This window comes from Pleurodeles waltl, chromosome 6, assembly GCF_031143425.1.
Source record: "Pleurodeles waltl isolate 20211129_DDA chromosome 6, aPleWal1.hap1.20221129, whole genome shotgun sequence".
NCBI classification, from domain to species: Eukaryota; Metazoa; Chordata; class Amphibia; order Caudata; family Salamandridae; genus Pleurodeles; species Pleurodeles waltl.
In genome coordinates, this window is record NC_090445.1 from 1599092967 (window position 1) to 1599109935 (window position 16969).

Here is a 16969-nt window from a genome sequence, read left to right on the forward strand (position 1 = left end):
AAAAGGAAGACACAACTGCAGTAAAGACATCATTTGTTCTAAGGTTTTTATTATACTGCACGAAGTTTCGGACACTGAGCAAAATACAAAGTTACTATCAAGCCGTATCAAAATGCAAATTACAATCACATAAATACGATGCAGCCAGTAACTTAATGCACTTTAATTGGTTTAAGAACCATAAAAAAAGACGTTACAACTTAGAACCTTAGGCAAGAATGCCCAAGCAAAACAAAAACAACAAAAAAAAAACACGCGCTCAACTCCTTCGAAAACATGGGCGTTACAGCCTGCTTTAGGCCGGGTAGAGAGCTCAAAGAAGTGTGCAGGTTTCCTTGCAGGACAGAGTTTAAAGACACCAGGAAGTTCAGCAGTACTCATTTCAGAGACGCTTAGAGACTGTAGCAGTCCAGTCTCTCCAGTGTTGGACGATTCACACTGTTCAGGGTCTTTTCAAAATGAAACAACAATAGTACCTCCTAAACAGGAAGTGGCACAGTATTGTGTGTCCGGGTTCATTACAGCCACAGAGCAGGCTTCTTACTCCCAGTCATTAACTTTCAAGGTCCATAAAACTACCTTCTTTACTGCTGACTGTGGGGGGAGTGACAGTCAGTCTGCCATTCAGCCACCTTTAGGAAGAGTGAGAACCCCACTGAGCTATGGAAAGAGACTGGTGGCATGCCTCTCACCCGCCTATAGAAGGAGTGACAGTCAGTCTACCACCCAGCCACCTACAGAAAGAGTGATAACCAAACTGTGCTATGGAAAGAGAGAGACAGGTGGTCTGTCTCTCATGCGCCTTTAGAAGGAGTGGCAGTAAGTTTACTATCCAGCCACCTGCATAAAGAGTGAGAACCAAACTGGGCTACAGACAGTGGCGTAACACAGGCCCCTGCAGCCCCTGTGACTCAGAGTGGCCCTCAGCTCTTGAAGTGGGACCCATTCAGGCCAAGGAATATGTGCAAGATCTGTGAGACTCGGGGGGGGGGGGGCTCATAAAATTCTGCAGGGAGCCTCATCATTTTGCGTTATGATACTCCACTGGCTATCGGAAGAGAGAGAGAGTTGGTCAGCAGTGACAGCCAGACTGCTACCCAGCCATCTATAGAATGAGTGAGAATAAACTGGGCCACACGAAGAGAGTGACCAGGTCTGTCTCATCCACCTACAGAAGGAGTGACATCCAGTCCACCATGCAGACTCCTACAGAAGGAGTGACTACCAAACTCTCACTTATAAAATGAGAGGGACCTGGTCTGTGTTTCACCTACCTGTAGCAGGAGTGGGAACCTACCTGAGCCTTTCCCAGCTTTGGAGGAGAGGCTGTTTATTGCCTGCGCACCTACAGCAGGACTGTCACTTGGCCACTTATGGAAGAAGTGAGAATCCAAAAGGACCTAGGAAGAGAGGGCGGATATGTCTCACACACCTACGGATGGGAGGAGTGACAGCCAGTCTGTCTGCCACTCAGTCACCAATGGAAAGAGTGAGAACCAAACTGGGCTTCTCTCACTAATGGAAAAACAGAGCTGGTCTGTCTCACTCACATATGGGCAGAGTGAGAACCAAAATGGGCCAGTCACCCATGGAAGAGCGAGGCGGTCTGCTTCTTGCACATCCACAGCAGGACTGACAGCCAGTCTGCTCACAGGCACCTATGGAAGAACAGTGTGGCCTGGAGCACCAGCCATTCCACATTTCAGCCACCGGTGGAAGAGTCCTTTCCCCATTCACCTGACAACCTCCCCCCAGCCAGGCAGCCACAGAATGCCAAAGCTGGACCCGGCTGGGTTCCGTATTACATCACCAGGACAATGCAAGATTCCATTACATCTCATCCCTGCTCTCTTGTTACCTGGCAACAGCTCCCACATGACGCCCAGACTCTCCATCGCTCACAGACCCATTTTCATGGAGGCTACTCACACGACGGCAGTAGTGTGGGGTTGTGTACTGCAGGGTCAAACTGAAGAGGCTGGAGGGTAACGAATGAAAATGACTCCCTCCTTACTTAAATCATGTGCTAATAGCCGTTCACATTCTGAGAAAAAACAATGCTTACTTCAGATCAATGACTGCAGAGAGGTCAAAAGGTCAGATGCCCTTAATGAGAATGCCACGTGTAGGACATGATTGAGAGTTTAGAATATTAATAGGTTTCCCAGGGGGCAGCAGAGCTTTCTCAGTCAAATGGGCTCAGTCGGTTATCAGATGAATTAACTGGCGCAGAACATCGATGATGGTTTAAGTTCCATCAGCAAATGTGCAAGTAATCAGCGCTCACATAACTAATCTATTGAACATGATAGGATGTGCATCCTGGCATGCTAAGGACACAATACTTACCTAACCGTGAAGGTCCATCAACCATTTTATGGTGGTCCACTGTGGTGGTAACTCTGCCTGCCACTGATAGTGGAGGCCCAGCAACTCAAGGTCACCTTTGCTGTCTACGTTAAAGCTAGAACATAGGGAAATATGTGGCAGGGAAGGAGGAATTCCACCAGTGGATATCTGTCATTTGCCATACTCAAAATGGGTGGTGATCATATTGCCAGAGTGTAACCTAAAGCTGCAATTTTTGCCCAATTTGCAGTCTCCTGTAACTCAGTTCATAAAGCCTTCAGAAAGTTGGCTTCTACAGGATGCTGTGTATCGACTCATTGTATAGGACTGAAGATTTGTCAGCAGTCCAAACCTGCATAAGGCTCTCCACCACCCCTGCCCCTCTGGCCTGGTACAGAACGCAGTCCTTTCCCAAGCAGTGCGGGACCACTCATGCTTACCTTGGACATGAATTGGATCCATCCGCAGGCAGCGTTGTCAATGGTGTCCAGCTGCTGCAGCAGGGTGCTGGCGTTGGGCATGGAGAAGTTACTGTTGATGATGCTGCGGAGGATATCGCTGTCTGAGGCATTCAAGACCTCCGGGTGCTTCTGCAAACCTTCGACAAACTTCACAACCCCAACAAAGAAAAAATATTAGAAGCGAGCAGGAGCCAAACGAAGCACAGCTTCTGAATTCCATCCAGCTACTAACTAAAGGACACTAAATAATTACACAGCTCTATCAGGACATGTTTGCTTCTCAACCTTAGAATGGCATGCAATCTTTATACAAAAACCTAGGTTCAATACAGGTTTTATGAACATTTTGTACAATACATACAGAATAAAAGAGGAGATATTGATTATTGTAGGTAAAGCATAAATTAAAATTATAAAAGGTATAACCACTGTCAAGGTGGGTCAACGGGGTGGACTTTAGTTTAAATTAGGCAAATGCTATTGACATTTTATAAGTCAATGGGCAGTGTAAGATAAGGTCATGGTCTACAAAGGGGATCCTAAGACCATTCTTCAGAGTGGAGCTATGAGCCTGTATACTGCATTCGATATCTAGAGAGGGGACGTGGGTGGGGAAACCGATGTTGGAGAACTTTACAAAAAAAGAGAGGGGGTGAAAAGTAAGATTCAAGGTCTGGAAAAAATACAAAGTAATATTTGAAAATGTTTCCCCTTGGAGAGTGAACTCACACTTTTCAAAGCCGAGACGCAGACGCTGTTCCAGAGAACGATATTTTGGGCTTACGTCAGACCGGTGACTCAGTGGGAAGCGGGATTACTATTGGCAACACACCAGAGGGTTGCCTCATGTTACGGGATTGTGGAGCACGTTGGGGGAATGGTTCATTGCTCTCATTGATGCACAAAGGTGTATCGCCCCTTGATATGGTGGTATATGCCAGGGGGATTTGCAAGAGAAACATGACTCTACCATAAGAAGAGAATTGTGAAACTCTCCTTGGATATGAATTTATCTTAATTGGACAGAAGTTACGTGTTGTATGGTTCGTTATGGACGCAGACATGTTTTAAGTGTGTTCAGAGAATATGTGATTGTCCTGAGGAAGGTGGTGAGAGAATTGTGAAGGCCGCCAAAATGCATTGATGCAATTAGAAGACTGGATCCGTTGGGACTTGCCAAGAATAGACTGGGAATCTGCTGTATCAGTCAACTGGCATGTTGAGGTCTTATACGGAACAGTGATTGATGATAGACTAGGGAGGGTGTCTTTTGTCTTGTCTCCCAGCTATTTCTGTATTTATTTATTGTAAACAGTCACTGCAAGGGTTTCCTTGTGGCTATTCTACTGTGGTTTTATGTGATATTATTCCTCATTATTTTTTATGGGATTATTTATTGAATAAGCATTTTTTGGTATTCCTTTATTATTACTGATCATTTTGGTGTTTGAATGAAGGGTGGAAGGATTGTTCCGGTATGATATGGTTTTGATAGTGTGAGTTCACTCTCCAAGGGGAAACATTTTTAAATATTACTGTGTTACGGTGCCCTGTCCCCTTGAGGTTTTTTGGGGGCCCCTTTCTCTTTTTTCTGAAAAAAATACAAAAGCAAGCAAAGGAGCCAAGATGACACCACAGTAAAGTTAAAATTAACAGGGTCATGTTCGCATCCACTATGGTCAGAGTCTCTAAAATTATGAACCAATGGTTGGCTAAATTATGCGGCAGGGTTGACTAAGTTATATAGGAAGAAAGGGCAAATTGTGCAGCACATGCTGTGAAAATACTACTTAGCATTTTGGCATTTAGACACACATGAATATTGTCTGTACTTACTAAGCAAATGTTTCACCTCATTTGTAAAAGTTTAACACCTGAATACAGAAATCAGCAACTGAAATGTGACCAATTAACCTTTAACAAGTGGGACATTTATTTAAAGCTGCATATTAAGCAGTAGATGGTGGATTCAATGGCAACTATGAAAAACCTATAACTATGAAAAAACGCTGAGACAACAGAATCACATAATTCAAGCACATCAGATTGTGGTATCTTAACTTCCTACTTGGCGGTGTCCTTATTTCTGCATTATTTCTTGGTTTAAGCACCTGCCTGGATCATTTATCAATAAGATGTGTAGTTCTCCCCGTTTGGTATTAACAGAAAAGAATACCACTCATATTTCAAGCGTAAAAAAAACTGGTGAAATTTGCAGGTGGTAAAGCACCCGGAATGTGGGAAAACATGCGGAAATCAGTATGGAAACATTAATTCCTATGTAAATTCTCCCTTCCAGCGCCCACAACTCATAATGGATCTTCATCTCTGGTGGATCTTGAAGTTAAGATGATGGCTTTGTATCCAAGGGAGGATTCTTCGCTTGCTTTGACAGTTTGGGAGACCTAAGACCACAATAGGAGGATGAAGTGGAGGAGACGTAAAACGAGTTGTGTGATAATGGTTACCTCAACCTTTAGCAAGACATTAAGCAGACGTCCTAAGCTCCCAAACCCCTCAGCAGACCAAAGTACCTCCTGCAGCCACTGAATGCGCCTCTGAAGCTTGCCTTCCTCCAATGAGGTCCGGATCTCGGATGAGATGTTCAGCCACACCTGTGCATAGTGGGTCACGTTCCCCACCAGTGCAAACGTTTCATTGGCCTAAAGGAGGACAGAAAAAGGGAATGTGGTTACCTGAAACTATACCCGATTAAGGGAAGGGATAAGAGCAAGGGGATAGGAGAGACTACATTTCTGAGGGGGACATGGACTGCCTCTACAAGGGCCAGGAACCTGGCATTGCTCTAAAAACCAAAAGCACAAGGCGAGCCTTGAAAAGATGTACAGGCAACAAATAGAATGAAAAATATGGTAAAGACTTTAAATTGAAAAAAAGTCAACATTCCTTAATTTCCTCAAATAAGCACATACAATTATACCACAGGGTTGAGAGACCTTTATTAGAAATATTTTAAACATGAAACATTGAAGAATACTCCATGCACTGACGACATTGCTATGTTACCCAAAATGTGCCTGTCATGTTTTCTATTTATTTAGTTTATATTGCTGGTAAGTGTGAAGTAAGAATTTTTTATATTAACCATATATAAGTGAGGTTTTTGTGGAGCACTGCACTGAATTACTATAATGTGCTCTTAAACTAGATGGTTAAGGAAAATGAGACCTAGTGCAGTGAATAGGCTGTGGATCACACAATTTGCTCAATTAGGCAAGCTGGGATTTCAGTTCAAGACTATATTATGCAGATCAGAGACGGCAGGGTTATATCCGTCTCTCTTCCATTTAACACTGAAAGTCAGTGCTTTGTTTTCAGTTATTCAATGTATGTTAAATCAATATGCCAATATATACACATACACACATATAAGAGCATAATCATGAGATTTTAAAGGTGTGCTTTCTTGTTTGGAATGCTCTTCAGACAATGATGGTCAAACACAGTTACAGAACAGGTCTGTTGAAAACTATGCTGCACTTTGCAAGTGTCTCCTTGAGGAGGAGTAACCCCCTGGAGAAAACTCTGTAGGGCTCCGATTTCTCTGTTTTCTTTTACAATTATTTAAGTGCAGACACTGAAGTGTTGAGCCTTTCCTAAAATCGTTTTTTCTCAAAGCAGCCGATCCAGCAGTAACATTACCATAAAATAGCATTTCTTGCCTTCTTTACTCTGTTGGCTCGTCTGGCTTCACAAACAATGATTGTAGGAGAAGCTCAGTGCTTCAATGACCACGGTTAATTAAGTAACACAACAAAGAGGCCATAGAGCCCCAGAGAGTTTGCTCATCAGATGTACAGGGTTTCAAGGAGACTTAAGATGTACAGCACGGCTTCGGAGAGAAGTTCAGTTTGGCCCAAAGTAATGGAAGTAGAGGTACGAGTGATGCAGTACCCCGAAATATAACAGTGCTGGAGTTCAGAAGGTGAATGAGCAACAAAGACGTCATTAAATATTGTGTTTATCTTGTCACATTTGCGGTGAATTCACTGACAGAGGTCAAATGCCAGGCTATGTCTTCTAACAAATTGCTATTTTTTTTGGGGGGGGGGGGGGTGGGGAGAGAGTGTTTACTTTTATTTCTCTGACTGCAAAGTGCGAGGATTTTGTTAAAGTGACCTACGTGGCAATCTTACTTAGATACAGGAAGTGAAGGTCGTCCGTATTTGTGTAGCACACAACAACATAAATACCTATAAACGAAGTATACACATATTTCAAAATATACCAGCAATCATAATTCAAAATATATCAGCAATAAGGAAAGAACTGATGAAGTACTTTTTTCGTAATTCTGAAGTATAATGGAAACAAAGATTTTAATAGGATCAAGACACTAGACTTGGTTATCTGCAAATGATAAATATTTCCTGATAACTGATTTCCACACATTATCATTTGTGCGTTACATAAGTTTACAGTAAAACTGTGTGCTTATGCAAATTTAGTGACCATCTCAATGGTAAAGGTGTTGTCTGTAAATGACAGTGCGCTACCTCACCAGCGATCAAAAATTCCCCTCAGCTGTATACTAAACCCCTACCACTCTCCTGCTAAATGAACGGCCCACAAGTTCTACACTTGTTTTTTTGTGTGACACTTGACTTTTTCACGACCCATGATATAACATTGGTGGCAGCACCCCACTCTGAAAACTGTTCCAGATCCACTGCATTTGCCACGGTTTAATTGATGTACACCGCACTGTCCACTGAGTACTCTCAGATGAACACCAGGTGGCAGCACGAGCCTACACACACAAACTGGAAGTTGTGATATTTTATTATAAGTGAACAGCGTGCTAGGAATGTGTGAATTAAAACAAGATTTGGCTGTTAAAAAAAAAAATCACTTTTTAACCGAGTATCCGATACAAAGCACGTTAAAAGAAAAAAATCACTCACAAGTGTCTTTATAAATCTCAAAAACTTTACATGCGCTTTGAACGAGCAGAGCTCGGAGAAGCGTCTTCAAAACGTAGAAAAATGACGCAGCCGCAAGCCCTTAGGTCGGGAGTGCGAAGAACGGAGACCATGTTCACTAGTATCAAGGTAACATGACACGTGCGGTACTCGCGAAGTCGACACGACATGGAGGGCTGCGACCCGCTACATAAATATTCGAAGAATGTTACACATGGAGTAACCACTAACTAACTCCTGACTTGAAAAGGCGCTTTCGGCCACACAAGAGGTATGGAAACGCTATATAACTACAAACAATACATTACCTGGAAGAGAATTCGGACGTGCGGAGTTAAGGAAGGCAGGTTTACAGTCAGAAGTCACGCAAGGCACAGGTCTCACTTACAGTTTTGTTTATGGGGTAGTAGGCAGTGGCGGCTGGTGCGCCCCGGCTGAGGGAGGGCTGCTTCCAAGCGTCCTCAGTGGCGGCCTGGTGCGCCCCTTCTTAGGGAGGACTCCTCCAAGTGCCCTGTCAGTGGCGGCTGGTGTGCCGGAGGAAACACTCATTTATTTTAGATCTCTGCAGCCAACCGTGAATTATTAAAGTATCCCGGTCTTAGAAAGCCAATGAATCAAGAACGTGAGTCCTATTCTTACAAATAAAAGTCCCAAATCAAAGGATGCATAAGAGTGTTCCTATGCATAGTAGAGATTTTAGCTCTACTATCAGTGGCGGCCTGGTGAACCCCTACTGAGGGAGCACTGCCTCCAGGCTCCCAGTCAGTGGCGGCCTAGTGTGCACGCTCAGTTTATCCGGTGTGCCCCTGCTGAGGGAGTGTCCAGTCAGTGGCGGCCTGGTGCGCCCCTACTGAGGGAGCACTGCCTCAAAGTGTCCAGTCAGTGGCGGCCTGGTGTGCGCCTGCTGAGGGAGCACTGCCTCCAGGCTCCCAGTCAGTGGCGGCCTGGTGTGCACGCTAAGCTTATCCGGTGTGCCCCTGCTGAGGGAGTGTCCAGTCAGTGGCGGCCTGGTGCGCCCCTACTGAGGGAGCACTGCCTCAAAGTGTCCAGTCAGTGGCGGCCTGGTGTGCGCCTGCTGAGGGAGCACTGCCTCCAAGTGTCCACTGATTGGCAGCCTGGTGTGCCCCTGCTGAGGGAGGGCTGCCTCCAAGTGTCCAGTCAGTGGCAGCCTAGTGTGCACGCTCAGCTTATCTGGTGTGCCCCTGCTGAGGGAATGTCCAGTCAGTGGCGGCCTGTGTGCACCAGCCGCCACCGACTGGACACTCTGAGGCATTCCTCCCCAGCAGGGACACACAGGCAGTCACTGACTGGACGCTTGGAGGCATTCCTCCCTCAGCAGGGATACAACTCGAGTCTGGCTCTTCTGACCACGGTTGGCGGTCGTTACAATTCTTCTAGAGACCGGATGACGACACTTAGTCCAACCCATTACTCGGTGACCGCCTACGGTATTTACCCGCACCTAGGTCAGTGACAGGCTTGCTGCCCAGGAATCAGGTCGGTATAGTTTCACATGTTAGCATCCCGTAAGAGCATACAATGATCACTGCACATGCAGAATACTCCACGCACGATGTTTGCACTGACACGGGGTCACCCTAGGCGACTCAGGATGGCACAACATTTTTCTTCACAATTAACGACCGTCCAGCTCCTGATGTACCTAGATTTGTAATAGCGGGCAGGATTAATTGCAGGAGCTTCGGGACACTTGGCAGCAACAACCTGCGGAGGCTGCAGGACCTACCCGGCCCGCTGGAGCTTCCTGCGGCAGGCATCAATCTACTTAACGCGCCAGCCGCTCTCACGCTCCCACCCTAGAGTGCACTGCAGAGGGATGAGGGATGAGGGATTCCCTGGCCTGCAGAGCCCCCATTCATTACTATCGCGTGGACGCGCGCAGGTAGACGTGCGCATGCATGTGTGAAGTGATGCAAGAGAAGAGGCTAAGAAAGGACAAGGGCTAGAGTGCACGCACTTTGCACTACTGCCAAAACGGAGCAAACTCGCCTCTGGACCATTTTGCTGCCTGTACAATGGGGAATGGAGCAACTAGACTCAGCTTCAGTCCTTAATTCGCAAACATTTTTACACCAGTGCAAAAAACAAAAAAAAACAACAAAAAAACAACTGCAAACAATGTGCGAGGCATCCTTTGCTCATAAAACGATTTAGCTGTTTTTAAAAGTAAAAGAAGAAAGAACAGGATTTATCAATAACATACACATACATATGTATATGTATATATATATATATATATATATATATATATATACACACACACACACACACACACACAAGTACACACACAACACACAAGCATTGGCCAAGCCAAAAGGGCATGTCTTTGGGAATTATTGCTTTCACCGATTTTGTTTTATACAATATGTTGCGGTTTAGACAGTACATATTTTACATAAGTAAATACTTTAAATAAATTAACATTTGTAAACTACCTTTGTCTTGATGTACATTTATACTGTATTTGGAATTGATATTACTACTAAGTATTGGCAAAGCCAAGCTGTATCAATTCTACAAGGATGAGCTAATGCGTTTTCCACTGTTTGTGTGGTACATGTAACCTGTATCGCATTTAGGTATCCGCTTCAGTTTTGCTTTTAGGAGGGTGTTTATAATGGGGCACAACTGAGAGTTCTGGATCAGAGGCTCAAAGCAGTGAGAGTTAGTGGGCATAATAATCTTCCGATTACATGCTCATCCAAACCTTGTCCTCTCTCCAACCCGCACATAGTGATGGTCACATACCTACCATTTCTAGTTACCATTTCTCAATATTAGTAACAAAATCATTATTGTTACTCATTTATATCAAACAAGCACTCACAAAGCTAACGTTTGTCTTGTTTCAGGCATGTTTGTTTTTGTGAGATATGTTTGGATGCAAGTGCAGAAAAGTTGCAATTAAGTATTTAAATGCTGATCAGGCAGCATTCTGTTAATTACTTAGGCCATGCCCTGTTTAGATGCCCCACCCCAAACATTTTCATTCCACTTAAAGCACTCTGGTCCACAATAGGCTTTTGCCTACAGACAGCTACAAGCGGACTCCTAGGCACGAAGTAAAACTTGTGATTTTGTATAAAAGTCATTTTGGACCTGGCCCTTTTTTGCATAGTCACCCTCAGCCTTTTGCTTTCTGTTGCTGAACCAGTTTTTGTTGGCATTACACCTATACCTGATTGGTACACTTAATTTACTTGTGAGACCCTACCTATTGGTACTCCATGTACCTAGGTTCTGGAAATTAAATGCTACTAGTGGGCCTGCAGCACTCATAGTGCCACTTGCTAAAGTAGCACTTTAAAACATCTTAGGTCTGCCACTGCAGCCTGTAGTGCAGTTTTAAAACTGCCATTGCGACCTGGCAAAATCTTCTGATAGGCCTAAACCTTCCTTTTTATGCTTATTGTAGGGAGCTGGCTCTTAGTGGACCAAAAAGTGGTACTCTGTGTAAAGAGTCCAGGCAAACCCCAGAGGAATTACAGAGGCACAAATGACACCCCAAATGCCCTCTTTTGTGGTAGTGTGTGTGAGGGTTTAGTCATATCAGAGGGTAGTGCTAAGCATGTATTGCACACACAAAGGCAGTAAGCGAGACACACACTCAAAGAAATCTGACACCAATTTATAAATTTAACAAGTACTTTTATATACATTTTGATAGCAAGATCTTCAGAATTGGGGGAGTATTTTTCCAGCTATGAATGTTTACAGTTTTCAAAAGTGGCCACTGCAGTTTTTGGAGCAGTAATGTTATCCTCGGGGGGGGGATGCATATGGGTACTTTGCAGCGACTTACAGAACCCATCTTCTGGAGCGAAGGTAAATAGGGCAAGGTCGGAGGCACTGGGGTGTCTGAGTGCAGAGGTGCTTTTCAGCGCTGGGTGTCCTGATGTTATCCTATGGAAAAAGAAACATGCTGCATTCGGGCACTTAGCAACGACCTACATGACTGTTCTTCTGGAGTTAAGTATGGAGCAAGGTCCTAAGCAGCACCAACAGGTTACTTCAGGAAGCACTGAGGCGTCCGGGTGCAGAGGGGCTTTTCATCCTCAGGTGCCCTAATGTTATCCTATGGGAAAGGAACAGACACTGAATATTGGTACTTAGGAACGACTTACAGGACTGTTTTTCTGGACTTGAAGTGAATATGGGGCAAGGTCCAAGACCAAACCAACAATTCACCTCAGGGGGCTCTGGGCATCAAAGTGCAGGGGTGTGATGGCATCAGGTGTCCCATTCACTTCATTGGAGATAGGTCCAGTAAGAAAGAGGCTGCAAGCAGGGACTGGGTGGCCAGTCTGAGGGAATCCACAGGGGGGCTCGACCCTGGAGATCCTCGGGCACGTAGGGACATCCTTGGCCCACTTCTCCTTGAGCGGTGGGGCTCGGGTGCTGTGGTGTTTTTTGGCTTTGGGTTCTGGTGAAGGGGATACATGTGGTTGGAGGGGCCTGCAGAAATAGGCTATAAACGCCATCGGGAAGTCCAAAGTGGGTGAACTCAAGGTAGGCTTTGTCTCTGGCGGGCTTGGGTACCACATTGACACTGCTGGCCCACTTCAGCTGAGGCTAGGTGGCTCGGATGCAGTGGTGATGTCCGGCGATGGGTTTTAGCAGCCCTGGGTCCTCACAGTTCTTCTTTGGTTGCCTGTAGATGCAGGGAAACAGTTCCTCTGCTTCCAGGGAGTTATTCTTGGTGATTTGCAAGCCACTGTGTGCTGTCCCAGCTTCTTGGAGGCTGCAACAGCAGGACAGGTCAGTTGCTACTCAAGCGTTGGGTGCAGCAGGTAGGTTGGCAGGGTTGGTGCCAAATCAGCCATGCTCCTCGGTGCTCGGTCAGCAGCCTTCTTTGTCCCCTCCTTCTTTTGTGTTTAGCGAAGATCTAAAGTCTTAGTATCGGGGTTCCCCTAAATACTCAATTTATGGGGCATTGAGGGGAGTGAAAGGTAGAAGCCAGTGGGCTATTTACCACCGGGATCACTACACCCCCTAGATGACCACTTCCTTTGGGGAATGGGTATCACCCTGTCCCAGAATTCCTAAATCCACCACACACAAGATGGCAAAATTCCTAAGGTTGTTCTTGTTCAGAGGAAGGCCAGATTTGCATACCAAAGGAGGTGGGCTTCTTTGAAGCCTCCTGCCTTGGAATGCAGATTTGTAGCTCATCCTGTTGGGAGGGATGTGTAACACCCCTGCCAGAGCAGGGCTTGTTTCTGATCTCCAGAGAGCAAAGGCTGTCACATTTGGGGGTCAGTATCTCATCTGTTGGTGGCATGCTGACTAGAACTAGTCAGTGAGCCCACCAGAAGCTGGTAGGTTTTCAGGTGGCAACTCTAAGGTGGACTCTGGGTGCATGTATTAAAAAATCCATCACTGGAATCAGTGACGGTTTATTAATACGAGATGTTTGATACCAAACATCCCTAGTTTCAGTGAAGCCGAAATGTAGCTGGGGACCAGTGTCCAGCACATATGGTTAATATGGCATCACTGCACACTTACTATGTCTAAAAATTGAGAAAGACATAGCAGAGGTAGATCTAATCTTGGAGATATGCCCACACATGTAATATAATGCGCCTTGCCTTAGGGCTGTAAGGCTTGCTGTAGGGGCGACTTAAAAACTATAAATACAGTGTTTTAGGGGGCATGGACACAGGCTGCGTGCCATGTTTTGTTTTCACTTTTGGGACCACCTTGTCATGCTGGGTCCCTTCGAGTGGCACAAGTTATGCTGCAGCTCATAGGAACCCTCTTTAGTACCTAGACCCTCAGTACAAGAGGTACCATTTACTAGGGACTACAGAGGTGCTTAATGGCCTAACTGCTTGGGGGTCAAGTGACCAGGTGTTTTGTTTTGGAGAAGAAACACTGGCACTGGGTACCTGGTTAGCCGGACCCCAGAGCAGTTCAGTCAAAGCTGCATCAAAAAGTAGGGTGGTACTGCAACCAGAACCCAGCTTCCTACACTTACAAGCCACCCTTAAGGTAAGCCCTAAAGGCTTACAGGGTAAAGGGCATTGTGTTTAAAGTGTAGCACATGTGTACTTAAGTTTTACATGTCCTGGCAGTAAAAAACTCCTAAAGTCATTTTTCACCGTCCAAGGCTGGACTGGCCATACCAGGCATTGGGAGTTTCTTAGGGAGGCTAGGAGGGTGGGGGTACACTTTTGTTACTAGGGCACCTGTTTTGTAGCAGTGCAGAAGTTTTAAAAGCACTGCAGAATTCCTTGTATGTCTAACAGTTTTCAGGTGACAACAAATGTGCCAAAATAACCCTGGTGGTTCATGTACAACCTGGAGAGAGATCAGAGTTTTGTCTAATGGCAGTTTTGACTCATCTAAGGTAGCGCAGAGGGTTAATATGTATGCTGCAAAAAAACACATACTATGCAGATCACAGAACAGTATTTTATGTGCATAGGTCAGTCAGATATTTCCTTCTGTTAATGTGCAGTTCATAAGTTACAGTCATAATCTAGCACAGGGACTGCAATAAAAAAAACTGCATGCAAACTGCCTGGTACAGGTTAAAAAGTGAGTTTTTTTCCCCAGTCTTTGATTATCCTAATTTTGGTAAAAAGGGTTCGTTTGGCTATAAATTGTTATTGGTAAAGTTAACCCCAACCACTGTGTTATGCTCTGAATCCTGAGTTTACGCTTCCCAAGACCAAGCACTGTTAACAATTACTACAAGCATGGATAACAAGTAAATCCTACACCTTGTAGTCCTTTAAATTACGTAACATTTTCTATACACTGATTTACACATGTCTGAGCCATTGTCTCTGTATGTGTGTATGATGTAAAGTGCTCCAACACCCTACGCTGGTGCTATAAAACAAATGAAATCAATGTGACAGAGGGGCTATGGAGAGATGACAGGCACTGTTAGGGGTTGATGGTGAGGAAATCATCGAAGAGCTCCAATAAAGAACAGCATACTCGTGCACCGTAAGGTCATTCACTATGCTTTAAAAACGAGTACAATTAAATATATAATGAAACGTGTTGTAGACTTCACCATTTTTGCCATTTGCCCCCAAAATTTCTTGAGTGGAGAGCCCACCAAACCCCATTCTAGCGGCCAGATTTGCTCGCTATGCACCTTACGGGGGCTGGTCTGACAACATTTGCCGGGGCTGCTTTGGGTTCCCAGTCGGTCCCCATCACCACCCTTAAACAAAGAAGCCAAACAAGGGTACTTCATTTCCCATCACTCATTAGAACAGGAAATTACATCACAACACTCTGCCCTCCTACCCTCTGCCAGGACCTACTTAATGGCAGCTGCAACAGCATTTGGCAAAGGCAAGACGTTTGTGCCTTAATCAGGCCCAGTATCAGGCACCCTGGTTTGATCACTTCCCAGAGCTAATACACAGAACTCCTTAGGGCTCTAGACCCTGGACGCCACCCCATTCATGGAACACCTGCATTTCAAGCTGCAAATCTTTGAAAACTTCACTTTGAATGGAAACCACACCTATCTAGCACCTGGACCACGACCCACCTTTGCCAACCTCATCACTGACTTTGTAAGCTCTGGAGTCAATGGTGAGCAGAACAACATTCTCCTCATGGACCTCAACTTTCACTTGGAAGACCTAAACAACCCCTACTCCACAGCACTCCTCAAAAGCTTGAGCAACATCAGACTCACCCAGCTAGTCTTAGAACCAACACACACTGAAGGACACAGTGGACTTCATCTTCACCACAAGCGACATCATCAAATGCAACTCCTCCATCCCACCCACATGGACCAAATACTCCACCATTCACTTCCAAATCAACATACCTCAAGTCAGTACCCCTACCAAGTTCAGCATTCCAAGCCTCTGCTGGAGTAAAATTGCAGAAACAGAATGGCTCAGCTCAGCGCCCTCAGCACAGTTCAACTTAGCCCCACAGACAACCTAGACAAGGACATCAACAATTGGACCTGCACTGACCCACTTGCACCCTTCAAACCCAACAAGGACAGTAGATCAAACAACCAGGCCAGCTGGTACACAGAAGACCTCAGAAACATCAAACAATGCTGTAAACATCTAGAAAGGAAATGGAGAGTCAACCACAACACAGTCAACAGAGGCTACACTCAGACACAATCACCACAAAATAAGAGACACCAAGTAAGTGGACCGTATCAAAGGAAGCTCAAACAGCTGCAAGGAAATCTTCTTGATCGTCAAGGATTTCACCTCACCCTCTCTGAACAACATCACTACCTCCCAACAACTCTGCAACAACCTGTCCAACTTCTTCCATAGCAAAATCACAAACATCTCCAGCAACTTCTAACCACAACTAAACCCCAGAGACCTCATTGCTAACCTATCCATCACCAATCAACATAAATGATCATCTGACTGAACGGACAACCCTTAACCGAAAGGACACAGTGGCAATCATGCTGACCACCCACACAGGTGCCGCAAAAGACCCACGCCCCTCCCACATCTACGACGTGGGAACATCACCAATCAGCACCACCTTGACCCACATCATCAACACCTCCATCACATCCACCCCTTTCCAGGATGAATGGAAACTTGTAGACATCAACGCCCCATCAAGAAGTCCATAGCCGACCCAAATCAACTGAGCAACTTCCAACCCATCTCCCTGCTCCACTGTCCAGCTGAAGTGAAGGAGAAGTCCATCAACAAGCAACTCACAACCCACATTGAACTCCACCATCTTCTAGACAACACTCAATCAGGACTCAGAAAGAACCAGAGCACCAAAAGAGCACTCATCGCGACCACCAACGACATTCAAATCATCCTGGACTGGGGAAAAAACTGTGACCCTCATCATGCTCAACCTCTCCACAGCCTTCAACACTGTTTTTCACAACATCCTCATCAGAAGGTTCCACAAGACTGCACACAAGAGATTTGCTCTCAAATGGATTTGTTCCTTCCTCAGGGGAAGAACCCATAGGGTCAGGGAGCTGATCTTCACATCAGAAACCAAGAAACTGATATGCAGAGGTCCACAGTGATCATTCTTTTCAACATAAACGATACCACCAGCCAACATCATCTGATCAGAAGACATCACCATCATCTCCTATGCCAATGACATCCAGCTCATCCTCTCCCTTATGAACAAGACAGCCGCCACCAGAATGAACTTCACCAACTGCATGACCAGGCCACACCTACATCACACCGCACT

General features: G+C 45.3%; 1 protein-coding gene across 3 annotated transcripts in view; it reads right to left on the reverse strand.

Moving 5' to 3' along the window:
• ABCA2 (ATP binding cassette subfamily A member 2) overlaps nucleotides 1-16969 on the reverse strand; it is a 499989-nt gene that overhangs the window by 212953 nt on the left and 270067 nt on the right. For all 3 annotated transcript variants that reach the window (XM_069241449.1, XM_069241450.1, XM_069241448.1), the window contains exons 11-12: nucleotides 5345-5473; nucleotides 2790-2957 (exon numbers count right to left, since the gene is read on the reverse strand). In XM_069241449.1, coding sequence (XP_069097550.1) covers nucleotides 2790-2957; nucleotides 5345-5473 — 297 coding nt within the window. The remainder of the gene's footprint in view (nucleotides 1-2789; nucleotides 2958-5344; nucleotides 5474-16969) is intronic.